Genomic DNA, 14663 nt, shown 5'->3' with positions numbered 1-14663 from the left:
GGCATCACTCTTTGGTTTAATGTCGATAATGATTGTTCTTTCTCTTTAACCTATATGGACGGGCTTTCTGGGTTGCGAGAGCTTGCTTTTAATTATAGTCCACAACAGGGCCTGTATCCAAAGGCAAACGTTAGAATGTGTGGTTTGGCCAGTGTGGATGCCTGTGGGGGGCAAGGGTCAGGCCTGGGCCCCCTGGGGGGCCTGACTTTGGATGCAAGGTGACATGCGGGTTGTAGCGTATGTACTACATGTGACAGCCTCCCAGAGCAGGGGCAGGGCCCCCCTGAACCCCCAGAATCCATGACCTCTTTTTCCTGAACGCGAAGCGTCTCGTCCGTGAGATGGCGGTAACACCTGCCCTCCCGAGAACAGCTCAGACAGCGCCCACACGCGCTCCTCGCCGCGCTGTGCCCTGGGAAGCCCCCGAGGTGCCCCCGGCTCCAAATGATGTCTCTTTCCTTCGAGCTCCGGGCTGGCCCGTCGCCCCGGCTAACGGCCCCGCATTGTTTCCTGTGCTCCCATCTCATCTTCCCAGCCATTGAGGGCTGCGTGTCTTGTGCCGCAGTGTTAACGGTTTGTCTCTGAGCCTCTGTCATGGGCCAAGAACGTCCACGCCCTAGAAAGCCCCCCGCGGAGGCAGGGCTGTGTGCTTCTGTAAACCCATCCTTGCCATCCGGGGTGGTCTGGGTGCAGAGCCCTGTGGTCCATTGGCAAGGGGTGGGGGGTTCAAGTTGGGGCAGGTGACACCTCGACAGATTGAGGGTGAGCTTTGACCGGGGATGGGAGGGGACAGGATTCCGGGAGCAAGACAGAAGTGGAGGCTTCAGGACCACCACCAGACATGGAGATGCGTGTGTTGGGGGGTGGGGGACGGACCAGCGTGCTGCTGGAGCAGAAAAGATCCAGTGGGTCTGGGAGCTAAGACCACAGGGTAAGGGAGCAGGACCCAGAGGGGCCTTCCTGGGACAGACCCCCTCCTCCTCCCACGTCCCCTGCCTGCCTCTTGTTTATAGAAAAGCTGTTGTCTCCCAGGCCTCGGCTGAGTCACAAAAGCCTGGCTCAAGAATTCATGATTGGGGGACTTCCCTGGTGGTCCAGTGGCTAAGAAGTCGCCTTCCAATGCAGGGGGCCAGGTTCAATCCCTGGTCAGGGAACTAAGAGCCCACATGCCCAACCAGAAAAGGCCTGTGGGTACAGCTGAAGAGCTGGCACAGCCAAAAATAAATAAATTAACTTTAATTAAGACCCTGATGCTGGGAAAGATTGAGGGCAGGAGGAGAAGGGGGCAACAGAGGATGAGATGGTTGGATAGCATCACTGACTCAGTGAACATGAGTTTGTGCAAACTCCGGGAGATAGTTAAGGACAAGGAATCCTGGCATGCTGCAGTTCGTGGGGTCTCAAATAGTCGGACACGACTTAGTGACTGAACAACAACAAATTAATTAACAACAACAAAAAAAGAATTAGTGATTGGAATGATGTGAACATGTAGTGATAAAAATGCATAGTAGTTGGGCCAGGAGAACTGGTGAGAATTTGAAGAGTACATCAGCCATATGGCAGTCACAGAATCTTCAGTTCCTCCCTGAAGTACCTGGGTAACAATGCTTGTGCACGTTTCCTGAGTTGTTTTACAGATGCTAAACTAAAATCCCCACCAAATGGAAGAAGTTAATTACCTGGTGACCGTGAGCACTGTAGCCCCCAGACCTACTGGAGCCTCAGGATTGATCATGTTAACCCCTGTGACACTGCCCCATTGCCTCACCATCAACCAATCAGAGACTTGTCCCAGAGCTGATCCGCTCACACCCTGTGACTCTCCTCCTCACCTTGCTTTAAAAACACTTGAAACCCACTCGGGATTTGCAGCCTTTTGAGCATGTCGCCTGGTTCTCCTTTGCAAGAAACCTTTCTCTGGGCCAAACTCCAACCCCGGGTTCGTTTCGCCTCACTGTGGGTGGGGTGCACAAATCTGGCTTGGGCAAGAGAAGAAGGCAGGGGGCAGGCAGGGACTGTCATCTCTGCCCTCTGGAGCCTGGGGTCCATCCTTCACCCAGAGAACGACTCAGTAACAGGCTTAGCCCGGTCCGGGTGGGAGAGGGGAGTGGCCGTCTTTCTGTCAGGGAAGGCTCAGGGCTCGATGAATTGGAGGGTGGAGGAGGGGAGCCTGGAGACCCCCGCCCCAGTGGCGGGCAGGGCAGCGGGGGCGCGTGGTCCTGACTCAGCAGGGCTACCAGGCAGGCTGAACCCGAGAGACAGTCGGCCTTGGGGGCCGAGCTGGGCTCGGTGACCCCCGTGATCACCGGGGAGACCCCCCAGACGGGGGCGGGGCGAGTCCCACCGGCCGGCGGCCCCTCGCGGGCTTAGCACGCCCGACAGCACTAACCAGCCGGCCCAGCAAATCTTTTGTCGGGGCGGCGCTGAGCCAGCAGGGCGCCGCCCGCTATATCTAGGGCCCCCTGCACGCCCGCGGACCCGCACTCCAGGCGCCCAAGGTGCACCATGGCGCAGCGCTCGGGGAAGGTGAGTGCCCGAGGTAACCGCCGGGCCCCGGGGTGGGGCCCAGAACCCCCTTCCGTGGCTCTTGATGCTCTGGATGGGGGCTGGGGGTGGAGGGTGGCAAATTGCTGCTTCGTGCCCTTTGCATCTGACAACCCCAGGGTAGCCTGGCCCTGGCTGAGGGCCTCTGTGATGTGGGGGTTAGGAAGTACCCCCTTCACCCCCTCTAGCCCCTCCAGCAAGTGCTGGCTCTGGGGCCCCAATCTCCACCCCCAGCCAGGAGCAGGCAGGGTGGTGAGCTGTGAGGGGTGCCTGGGTTGCGGTGGGGGACCCCTGCCTTGCCCTGCAGGCCCTGGGCCCCTGCTTCTTTCCCTGAGGCTGTTCTAATGTGGCTGCTCCTTCCTCAGAATCTGCCCAGGGGCACTTGGGACTAGTTATCTGCACAACCATTCAGATCTGAGGGGGCCTCCGAATTCTGTGGGTGACAAGTTGTCCTTGAATATCTGGGGGTAGGGAGAGCCCTCAAAGAGACTTGTGCAGGAAGGAGGGTAAACTTGGACCTCCCCCCTCTTTGCTAGCTCCCTGTCTTTTGGTCTCCAGGGGCTACATTCAACGTTACTGAGTAAGAGTATTATTGCATCCGTCTGCGCGGGCTAGGTTATGCCTCAGTAACAAACAGCCCCAAGAGCTCCCCTCCACCACGGTCCACACCCTGCTGCAGAGCGACACCCTGACAGCGGCAGAGGCAGAGGGAGAGAGGAGAAATGAGGAGTTTTCAGAGCTTCCGAGTCCCCGCACGTCCCTTTGGCCAAAGCCTGTGGCCTCACTTAACTCCGAGGGGCCCAGAGAGGCAGTTGTACCATCAGCGATGGCACACACACATGACGACTGCCATCACTGGGCCCAGGTAGCGTTACTTTGCCAGGCCCCTTCTAGGAGCCTAAAGTATTAGTCGTTCAGTCGTGTCCAGCTCTTTGTGACCCCGTGGACTGTAGCCCACCAGGCTCCTCTGTCCATGGGATTCTCCAGGCAAGAATATTGGAGTGGGTTGTCATTCCCTTCTTCAGGGGACCTTCCCCACCCAGGGATCAAACCCAGGTCTTCTGCATTGCAGAGGCAGACTCTTTACCATCTGAGTCACCAGGGAAGCCCCTGAAGAGTTATCGAATGGTTGGAATGTTAGGTTCCTCTGCAGAAAGGGAGTGAGTTTGAGGTTGACATGGTTCATGTTTTTGTTTTTTGGTTTTTTTTGAAGTACAATTGACTGACAAGGTTGGCTTAGTTTCCGGTGTATGACGTAGTGACTGGATATTTTTATCCCTTACCAGATGATCATCAATAGGTCTAGTTATCATCTGGTTCACGGTGTTCAGTTTGAGGACACCCTTCAGTGCTACATCACCATGGCACATGGTGTCTGAACTGACCGCTGGGTTAGAAAAGCTCCAGATCTAACACATGCATGTCACCCGGAGGGGTGGCCTAGGGCACAAAGGGACGGGGCTACATTGAAAAAAACCTGCTTTTGAGCCGTTAATCCCGCGCCAGGCCCTGACTTGGCTCTGTTGGATTCAGTCTGTCCGGTGAAGCAGACGGATGCCACAAACCTGACTTTCTGAAAACTGAGTATTTGGTTATAATGGAGAGTCCTGAGTGAAGTGTTTTCTCTTGGAAGTGTTTCCTTGGATGTTGTGTTTTAAAGATGAACAAAAATTGAGTTTAAAATCTGCAGTGGCAGTTTGAAAAGAGCCAGTTTTCACAGGGGCCCCTGGACAAAGGGGAAGTGCCTGTCTCCTCGGATCTTCTAAGATTTGTCTGCTCAACCATGGGCCCCTGGGGTGGGGATGGCCGGGCACTGTGGCTGACCTCAACCTGACATCCGTGTTCTTTCACCCGATCAAGAGACAGGGTTGAGCACCTAGTGTATGCAGCAGATCTGGGCCTGGGGACTCAGGGTTCAGTGGGGCTGTTGGGCCCCACGTGTCCATTCCCGGAACTGAAAGGAGAGGTGCGCCCGACCCTTGCCCTCTCACCTGGCTCCTCTAGATCACACTCTACGAGGGCAAGCACTTCACAGGCAGGAAGCTGGAGGTCTTCGGGGACTGTGACAACTTCCAGGATCGAGGCTTCATGAACCGGGTGAACTCGGTCCGCGTGGAGAGTGGGGCCTGGGTCTGCTTCGACCACCCCGATTTCCGGGGCCAGCAGTTCATCCTGGAGCGCGGTGACTACCCCGACTTCTACCGCTGGAACGGCCACAACGACCACATGGGCTCTTGTCGGCCCGTGAGGATGGTGAGTGGGCCGGGGTCCTCCACCTGGCCAGCTGGGGGGCTTCCTGCTGGAGTGATCCAGGGCTCCATGAGTCTGCTCAAGACGTGGAACAGGTATTGGAAGGGGGGTGACCCTCCCAGCTTTAGGAACGGGTGAGACCATGGGATCTTTAAGACGGCGAGATGTCCCCACACAGACCTAGCCGCTCCCGCGCATGGGGACCGAATCGGAGAGCCCTGGGGAGTTTTCATGCCCGCGTTTTCAGCCGTGTATCAGCTTCAATTTCCTATGCCAAAATCTTGCTGAGTTTTCCACTTAAAATGCTATTGGAAACATCATAAGTTTGGATTTGCAACCAGATGGGGGAAGCATTCAGCTAAAGTAAGGCTCATGTGGGCCTGGTGTGTACACCAGCCAGGTCACCTTGTAGCGCTTTTCGGGAGCCTTCAATGGAGCGACCGATGGAAGAAGCTTAGGTATCCTTGGCCAGGCAGCAGGAACTAGGGGACAGGACCCAGCAGACGGCTGCCACTTCACAGGGCGGATGATGAGGGGCGTCACTCCTCCTCGGCGAAAGACCGTGTGTCTGGTTGTCCCTAGTGTGGGGACTGGGCATTCCTATTCAAGTCGCCCAAGTTCAAGTCCTAACCGGCCTGCTGTGAGCTCTGGAAGCTAGGGCGGGACACAGTTGGTTCCAGACAGCCAGGCGAGCTGCTCATGGGGCATCTCAGGCCTTGTGTCTGCAGCAGCACCTCCCTGGACAAGCATCTGAAGATCCCCAGGGGAGGGGCCTCCTGGGTGGAAACCCCTCAGCCTCTCTCTTTTCTACATGGGCTGCAAACCCAGCTGGGTTTCGGCCTCAGATTGTAAGAATACTTTCTTACGCTTCCCGTCAGGTCACAGACATTTGGAAAAAAGGAATTGCCATGGCTGGCCCTGGGTCTTGCATAATGCTATTTGTATGAAAACTATCCCGGGTATCTTTTGAATGCTGTTCTCATAAAGAGCTGTCTTTGGGGCCAGCTCTGGCGTAGACCCAGCCCCTGCTGGCGCCAGAGCCCAAGGGGAGCTGGCCCGCCTCCGGCTTTTGGAAATACAGGGGACTCTTAAGAGGGTATGTCCTCGGCCCAGTGAGCCAGCAGGGATTTCAGCACATGAGATCTCTTATTTGTTTTAGATTTTTGGCTTCATGTTTTAATAAAAGGTTCTGTTACAGTTTGTAAAATATTATCCTTTAAAAGCTGCCCGTGGCCTGCAGCCCGGGGCGGTGCTGGAGGGGTGATGGGCACAGGAATGCAGTGGTGTGTCTGGGCAGGAGGCAGCCCAGTGCCCCAAGCCGGTCCGAGGGCGGCCGCCATTCCAGGCTGGCTGGCCCTCTCTGGCTCCCGGGTTTTTTAGTTGAACAAAGGGGAGAGTAGACTGATTTGAGGCCCTGAATCTTTTTAAAGAAATAGATGCCTTTCATCCAAACAAATCTTATCTGCAAGTTCTGGGCTGAGGGGCGGGTGTTGGGCCTGGGAGGGGGCACTCACTAGCTCTCCAGCCCAGGAGCTCTTGGGTGCCCCCGGGGCCCTGGGTGAGTTTCCGCTCCCACCCACACGTGGGCACTCCCTTCACCCTCTTCCCTTCCTCGCTCTCGGTGGGGGCCCGCAGCACGGGGAACACTTCCGCCTAGAAATCTTCGAGGGCTGCAACTTCACGGGCCAGTGCCTGGAGTTCGAGGAAGACTGTCCCTTCCTTCAGAGTCGGGGTTGGACCAAGAACTGTGTCAATGCCATCAAGGCGTACGGGGACGGAGCGTAAGTAGAACCCACCTGGCTGCCGCCCACAGATCCCCGCCTGCCAGGGTGGGTCAGACCCCCCAGCAGAGGGGCAGCCTGTCCCCTGCCCCTAGACCCTTTCCCTCCCTCCACCAGTCACCTCCCTGGCCCAGGAAGGCCAGGTTGAGGGGACACGGGGCTCCAGAGGGCCCCCACCCACCATCCCTGCAAAGGGCAGGGGGCCCTTTGCAGATACTCATTCTCTAGGATTGGACTGGGCTCTGGTTTGCTTGAGCCGGGGGAAGCCTGTTCTGGGTAGGGTGACCCTGCCCACTTGCACATCCCTCACTGACCCTGCACTGGACCTCTCTCCTACCAAGCGCCCAGCCCCCCTAGGCAGGCCTCCCCCGGGAGATGCATCTCACTTCTGGTGGACCTCGTGGCTGACTGGGTTTCCCTGCACGCCCAGTTCCTTCCACCAGCCGAGGCAGGCTGTGCGCCCACTGTGCACACCCATCGGGTCAAGTTTCACAGCCCCTGTGTGCACCCAAGCTGGCCATCTCCTCCCCATCTACCTGGCTGGGTGGACGATGTGTCCCCATTTTACAGAGCAGCAAGCTGAGGCCCAGAAAGTTATCCCTACCCTGCAGTGAGTGGCCCTGCTGGGATGACAGCCAGGCCTTTGGCTCCAAGTCAGACTGTCCCTGTTCTGGAGCCGGGGGTCTCCCCAGACCTCAGCCCCAGCCCCCAGGAGAAGAGCCCCAAGACATGGGTCCCGGAGCGTGGCCCTTGTCACAGCGTCTATGGGTTCCCTTAAGGCACAGTGTCAGGGTGCCAGGGGTGGTCGTGCCAGGGGTGGTCATGCCAGGGACTGAAGGAAGACACTCCCCACCTTTCCTGGCATAACTGATGTTGGCTGCTGGGTCCTGGGCCCCGACCCAAAGGTCCTTCAGAAATTCCAGGTTTGCCCCAAGCTGATGGCACCTGGGGTTCTGGGGGTAGAATTCCAAAACAACTATTTGCTGGCTAAATTGTGTCCTGTGAGGCCAGAGTCATACCTTTGGGTAGAAGGTGTCCTGAGCCCTGAGCCGCAACCTCCACCCACCCCCGGGAGTCCCAGGGGCTTGTTTAGAAAAGAAGGCAGGGAGGTAGGAGCTAAGATTTGACTATAGGGACTTCAGGTCCCTCTTTAGTTAAGAGGGGGTGAGGCTCAGAGGGGTGAGGGGGTCACTGGAGGCTGCCCATGGTGGGTGCTACCACCGGCTCTGGGCTCTGCTCGTTACCCATGGAGCATTCATCCTTTGTCTCCTGTGACTTCAATTTGAAAAAGAGATATGTAAACCCGTAGCCAAGACAAGCTGCCTGATGACGCCCCAGGATGTGTAGTCTGGACGGGGAGGGGCGTGGGGTGGCGGCTGTGGGTCAGGGGGGCTGTGGGGCTGCAAGTACAGGATCTGGTCAGCCCCGGCCCCTGACCCCTGCCCCCCTCCACCCAGGTGGGTTCTCTACGAGGAGCCCAACTACCGCGGCCGCATGTACCTGGTGGAGAGGGGCGACTTCCGCAGCTTCTCGGACTGGGAGGCCCACAGCGCACGCGTCCAGTCCCTCCGCCGGGTGGCCAACTTCTTCTAACTGCCCGCCTGCCCACCTGCCCACCGAGGTCTGGCCACTCCCCCAAGGAGAGGGCCAGTCCCCTCTGCCCACCCCGGGACCGTCGGGAATAAACGTCCTAAAAGCCAAGCGCTGAGTGACTTCTCTGCCCATTGTGACCAAGGGACAGTGTTGGAATAGGCGGGTGGGTGGCCCCAGGCCCTGGAGGGACTGATCACAAAGGGTGGAGGGGGACGTGGTGAGGCATCTGCTGGGAGAAGTCAGGGCTGGAGGGGACCTGCAGGTCGTGGAGTCCAACCATGTTGTTTCACACGTGAAAAGTCAATGACCCACGTGGGGAGGCACCACCTTGGATCTAGGATGGAAAGAGGTGTTTCCACCACCCGAAATGCTGCCCCGGCCAGCCAGGGGAGAAGGGGAGGGGGGGTTGTGATAGGGGAGGGTGTGATGGGGTGGGGGAGGGGGCAGGGGAGGGAGGTCGCGATGGGGGAGGGGTAAGGATGGAGGAGGTGATGGGATTGGGGAGGGGACTGGGCAGGGAAGTGGAGAAGGCGGGCAGGGGGAGCTGCCAGGCAGCATGGTCTGCTCCACTCCACCACCAAAGCCTGACCCAGGGCCCCTGAGTCGGCATCTCGGGGAGAATCTTGGCATCAGGGATCTCATAGGGGAGGACCTTCTGAAAGGATGGGCTGGACCGCAGGGGCACATCTGGAGAGAGAAATTGAGGGGCTTGGAAGAAGGGGGCATTGCTGCCTGATCAGGTGGGCTCTGAGGAGGAGAGGGGGAGGACACAGGAGGCGCCTTCAGGGCTGAAAGGCAGGGGAGCATCCACTCCCCCACCCCTGACTCTCAGTTTCTCTGTACCGTGGGCCCTCTCCAGGGCAGTGGGCCCACCTTGGTGGGGTGGGCTTGATGGGAGGGGCATTCACACACACACACACACCCCCCAGGGGACAGGGAAGGAGGAACCTGGCCTGGGAGGGAGTGGGGTTTCCAGGAATAAGAGACCACCATGGCTTCCCTGATGGCTCAGTGGTAAAGAATCTGCCTGCCAACCCAGGACACACGGGTTCCGTCCCTGATCCGGGAAGATCCCACACGCCTCGGAGCAACAAAGCACCCCTAAGCGCCACAACTATTGAGCCTGTGCGTAGAAGCCCGGGAGCCAAGGCTGCTGAGCCCCTGTGCCGAAACGACTGAAGCCCGAGCTCCGCAACACGAGAAGCCGCCGCAACGAGAAGCCTGCACACCGCAACCAGAGAAAGCCTGTGTGCAGCGACGGAGGCCCAGCAGAGCCAAAAATAAATCAATCAACTGTAGAAAAAGAAGCTCCCAACCCCTCCCCGCCCACATTGCAGTGTCCAGCCAACCCCCGTACCGCCCCCGCCCCCCCCCACCTCAGTGACCCAGGTAACGTGGTCTCCTGCCCACGGCTGACCGCCAGAGTCCTGCGCTCTCTCCATCCAAACCAAGCACTTGAAGAAACTACCATGAAACTCACCGCAAACCAGCGCAAGACCTGAGCCCACAACGCCTCTCCTCCTGTGAGTCGAGAAGAGGGTTTGCCGAAAGCCATGCTCTTGTGTTCTCGGCTGGCTTGTTGGGGGAGGCGGTCTCTCTGGTCAAGCTCAGCCACGCTTGTCTCCAGGTGTGGGAGGCCCTGCCTGAAGCCAGGCCCCTGTGCCTGCTCAGCTGGTCTTTCCAGCAACTGTTTGACCCCTAGAGCTCCACATCAGGCCTAGGAGAGGAGGGGTCAGCAGTCCAGCTGGCCCCCAGCCTGCAGGACCTCACACTCCTTTCCCCAATGTTGATGCTTCCACTGAAGTTTTTATTTTATGCACTGACTTGATGCCGGGCTCTGTATGAGTGGAATCTGTGTCATTTTACTTACGTCTGAATGTGAAGTCACTCATTCGTGTCCGACTCTGTGACCCCGTGGACTGTAGACTATGAGGTTCCTCCATCCATGGAATTTTCCAGGCAAGAGTACTGGAGTGGGATGCTGTTTCCTTCTCCAGGGGATCTTCCCAACCCAGGGACTGACCCCAGGTCTCCAGCATTGCAAGCAGACAATTTTACTGCTTGAGCCACCAGGGAAACTTACGTACAATAACACCATGATTGTGATAAGCTTATTATCACCGCTGCAAAGGAGAGCTGGACACAGACAGGTGAGGCAACTTGCCCAAGGTCACACAGCAGTCAGGGTTCAAACTGGGCCTGGCTGATAACTTTTGAGCCTCATCACTGCACCAGACTGCACACATATTTGCATATGTGGGTGTATTTCACAAGAGTTAAGGTAACAGTAGTCCACCCAGCAGCAATCACACACGCAGAAGCATAGTCCCTGCGTCACCTCATTCAAACTCCCAGTGACCCGTGAGGAAGGGGGTCAGGAAGAAGCAGGATCTTGGAAGCAGTTGGGAGCAAAGTGTGTCAAGTCGGCGCAGGGCTAGGATAATGGAAACTGTTCTCTCATAGCTCCGGAGGCCAGAAGGTCAAGATTGAGGTACTGGCACCTCCGGCTTGCAGGTGGCTGTCTTCTCCCTTTGTCCTCACACGGCCTTTTCTCTGTGTTCCCTCTGTCCAAATCTCTTCCTAGAAGGATACCAGTCATATTGGATTAGAATCCAACCTAACAACCTCATTTTCACATAATCACCTCTTTAAAGACCCTGTATCTCCAAATGCAGTCACATTGTGAGGTTCTGGGGCTTCCCAGGGGCGCTAGTGGTAAAGAACCCACTTGCCAACTCAGGAGACCTGACTTGGCTTTGATCCCTGGCTGGGGAAGATCCCCTGGAGGAGAGCCTGGCAATCCACTCCAGTATTCTGTCCTGGAGAATCCCACGCACAGAGGAGCCTGGCGGTCTACAGTCCATGGGGTCACAGAGTCAGATAAAACAGAAGCTACTTAGCACGTACGCACATTTGAGGTTCCCATATGAGTTTGGGAGAGACATGTGGCAGCCCATAACATGAGCCAAACAGCCTTTCTGGACCTCAGTCTCCTGCTCTATGACACGAGCTCGATCACGTCTGTTGTTCTAGCTGCATGCTCGCGTGGGTGCTCAGTCGCTCAATCGTGTCCCACTCTGCAACCCCATGAACCTAGCCCACCAGGCTCCTCTGTCCATGGGATTTCACAGGCAAGAATACTGGAGGGGGTTGCCATTTGCTCCTCCCGGGGATCTTCCCGACCCAGAGATGGAACCCCCGTCTCCTGCGTCTCCTTGCATTGGCAGGCAGATTCTTTACCACCGAACCACCCGGGAAGCCCTGTTCTAGCTGTTTACGCAGCTGTAAAAGTCAAACAAGTAACTCTGAGGAGGTGCCTTGTGAATACTGGTTATTAGCTGTAAGGGATGCACTCAAGGTCATCCAGGACCCCGGCAGAGCAAGGGTTAAGGGCCAGCTCGGGGTCTCCACCCTGATCTTCTCTGGGTCCCTCACTAGGCTGTGTCCTGGACAAGTCACTGCTCTATGCCTCAGTTTCTCCAGCTGTATGGTGGGAATAATCCCTTCCCAGGGAATTAAGGGAGACTTGCCCAGGGCCGAGGAGCTCAGTTCAGTCCAGTCCGGGGAGCCTGGCAAGGGGCCAGGCAACGCAGCCCTTCCGGAGTTCCAGAGGTTTCTCTGAACTCATCCTGCTCCCTAGCACCTCATTAACTGGTGATTTCGGGCCTCAGCGATCGGCCTGTGCTCCTGGGTGACCTCCCGTTCCCCCGGCCCTCTGCTGCCTCATGTGCCCGCCAATCTGCTTCTCAGTCTCAGGAAGAAAAACAGGATTCCCAGCAAAGTGCTTGTGGGCAGGCCTGTAATTTGTCTGAAGTCAGGCCGGGGGCCGGTGGACCCAGGGCCAGCGCCTTCTGAAGAGTCACACACGCCTCACATACTTGCGTCTCCGCTCTGTGGCTTGGAGAGCGGGGCTCTCACCCGGCCGTCTCTCGTCCTCAGCCCTCCGGCCCCCCACGCCCCCTGACCACCAGGAACCGCATGTGCTGTGTAGCAGGCCTGTCTGACTCCTGGAAAACATCCCCTCTGAAATCCCCACCGACGCTCCCACCCTCTCCCCACCCTCCCCTCCCCCCTCCTCCCTCCCCCACCTCCTCCTCCTCCTAACCCTCTCCCTCCCCCACCCTCCCCTCCCCTCCCCGACCCTGCTGCTGCCCCGCCTCCATCCCGGTGAGTCCCAGGATCCTCTGGACCCTGGAGACCACCCCCACCGTGTTCCCTGAGACCTCCTCCCATCTACCTCCAGGGCCCTACAGATCTGTGTTCCCCTCAAGAAAGCACAGAGATTTATAATGAAAAAAAAAACCTGTTGAATGAGAGAATTTAAATATGTAGCTCAAAAAAAAAAATGTAGTTCCTCAGTTTCTGTTTGGGAAGATGAGAAGATTCTGGATGTTGGTGGTGCTGATGGTTGCCCCCCGAAAAACGTCAAGGTGTTTAATGCCCGGGGCACTGGAAAACGGTTCAGAGGGGTGAGTCTTCTGTCCTTCACGTGTTACCCCAATGAAGACACGCGGTCTTTCTCGTTCTGGGGGGGCTGGGGGCTGTCGGGAGGTAATCTGCACATAGAAGAGCCTCCCGGATTTCGGCGGACGCCATGGTTCCACCTGCCCACCCCTCCTGGCACCTGAGGAAACTCTCGGTCGGTCCCCTGGTCCCCCTGCCCCCCCCCACACACACCACGGAACCGGAAGTGCGGAAGGGGACGCCCGGGGTGAGGGCCTGGGCTGAACCCCACCCCACACACCCAGTACCGGGCGGCGGCTACTGACGGAACCGGAAGTGCGGAAGGGGACAGCCGGGGTGAGGGCCTGGGCTGAACCCCACCCCACACACCCAGTACCCGGCGGCGGCTACTGACGGAACCGGAAGTGCGGAAGGGGCGGCCGGGGTGAGGGCCTGGGCTGAACCCCCACTGCCCGAGCCCTGTCCCTGCCCGGCCACAGCCATCTGCGCAGCCCGGTGACCCCAGAGGGAGTGAGTGCGCTGAGGCCTGCAAGCCCAGACCTGTAAAACGAGCTTTGTGTAAACAGGCTCCTGGCCTCCCTGCTGATTGCGGCTGAAAGCCCTACTCTTTGGGATCAGTGATTGAAAACATCCGAAGAGTAGAGCGGACAGACGTGGAGCCTCGGCCTGGCCTTACCGAGGGGGGCCGGGCGGTGGCTGCCCTGGACGGGCCTGTGGGTTTGGAGCAGGCTTTGCTGGACGCTGAGAACAGCCCCTTGGTCAGGGCGGGTCACGGGGAGCTGGCTGAGCGGGAGATGAGAACCCTGCTCCTGGCCAGGCGGCCAGCCCCCAGGCTACCAGTGCCTGGGAGAGCGACCATCTTACTGAAAAAAAAACGAGATGGGAAAGGAATGTGAAGGCATCTTTAGGCTTTTGGAAAAGGTAGGACAATTGTGAGGCCAGGGCAAGGTGAGCGTCCACAGTATTCTGTGCAGCAGAGTTCTGCCTCTCAGCCCGAGTGAGAACGGAAATGCGTCCTGTGATGCTGAGTCTGAAAGATAAACCGGTTTCCCAGGAGGAGCTCAGTGATGCCTGGGACTCGGGCCAGAGAGGAATTTCTTCCCACTGGGTCCTCAGGACCCGTGCTGAACATCACAGGCTGCCTTTTCAACAGATCCCCCCCACAAAGAAAAGAGCAAGTTTCTTTGGATTTTTGCTAATCACATCCCACAGGGTTAGGCCAGTGGCATTATGCCAAAGTAAGCTTTCCATGGGGGGAGAAGATTTAGCATCACTTGTTTACGTAGGAACTTTTAGCAAATTCTAAGAGAATCTGGGCCACTGAAGCAGGGCCTGGCCATCCTTGTTGCTCAGCTGTTAGTCGTGTCGGACTCTTTCCGACTCTTTAAGAACTGCAGGACACCAGGCTCCTATGTCCTCCACTATCTCCCAGTTTGCTCAAACTCATGTCCATTGAGTCACTGATGCCATCCAACCATCTCATCCTCTGTCGTACCCTTCTCCTCCCAACCTCGATCTTTTCCAGCATCAGGGGCTTTTCAAATGAGTCAGTTCCTCACATCCGATAGTCAAAGTATTGGAGTTTCAGCTTCAACCTCAGTCCTTCTAATGAATATTCAGGACTGATTTCCTTTAGGATGGACTGGTTGGATCTCCTTGCTATCCAAAGGACTCTCAAGAGTCTTCTCCAATACCACAGTTCAAAAGCATCAATTCTCCGACTGAGATAAGCATACCTTAAAAATATTCTTCGTTTCATTAGTATAGGATTTTGGTGTCTGATTTATCACTTAGTTCATAGGTTATAGAATATTCAGACGGTATCTTGATGGGGAGTGAACATGAGTCACGCTCTTGGACTCAGAGGCCAGCCACCCTATCACACCACTTCCGGGCATGGTACATTGGTGGGGGCGGCTGGGGTGTCAGTTGGATTGTCCCCCCGTTGGGAGTGGGGCAGCGCTCAGGTGGTACCCACGGGGTGGTCCCTGGGGCCTTTGTCCTCAGCGACCACGGAGACAAGGGTGT

General features: G+C 57.2%; 1 protein-coding gene across 1 annotated transcript; it reads left to right on the top strand.

The window, feature by feature from the left end:
• The first annotated feature begins 2508 nt into the window (after positions 1 to 2508).
• On the top strand, positions 2509 to 8171 carry CRYGN (crystallin gamma N). Its single transcript, XM_065939967.1, has 4 exons — positions 2509 to 2529; positions 4552 to 4800; positions 6433 to 6578; positions 8036 to 8171. The coding sequence occupies exons 1-4, from the start codon at positions 2509 to 2511 to the stop codon at positions 8169 to 8171; spliced, it is 552 nt and encodes a 183-aa protein (XP_065796039.1).
• Positions 8172 to 14663: the final 6492 nt, after the last annotated feature.

Source organism: Muntiacus reevesi, chromosome 6, assembly GCF_963930625.1.
Source record: "Muntiacus reevesi chromosome 6, mMunRee1.1, whole genome shotgun sequence".
NCBI lineage: Eukaryota > Metazoa > Chordata > Mammalia > Artiodactyla > Cervidae > Muntiacus > Muntiacus reevesi.
Note: the sequence above shows the minus strand (reverse complement) of the source record. Positions and strands in the feature narration are given on the sequence as shown.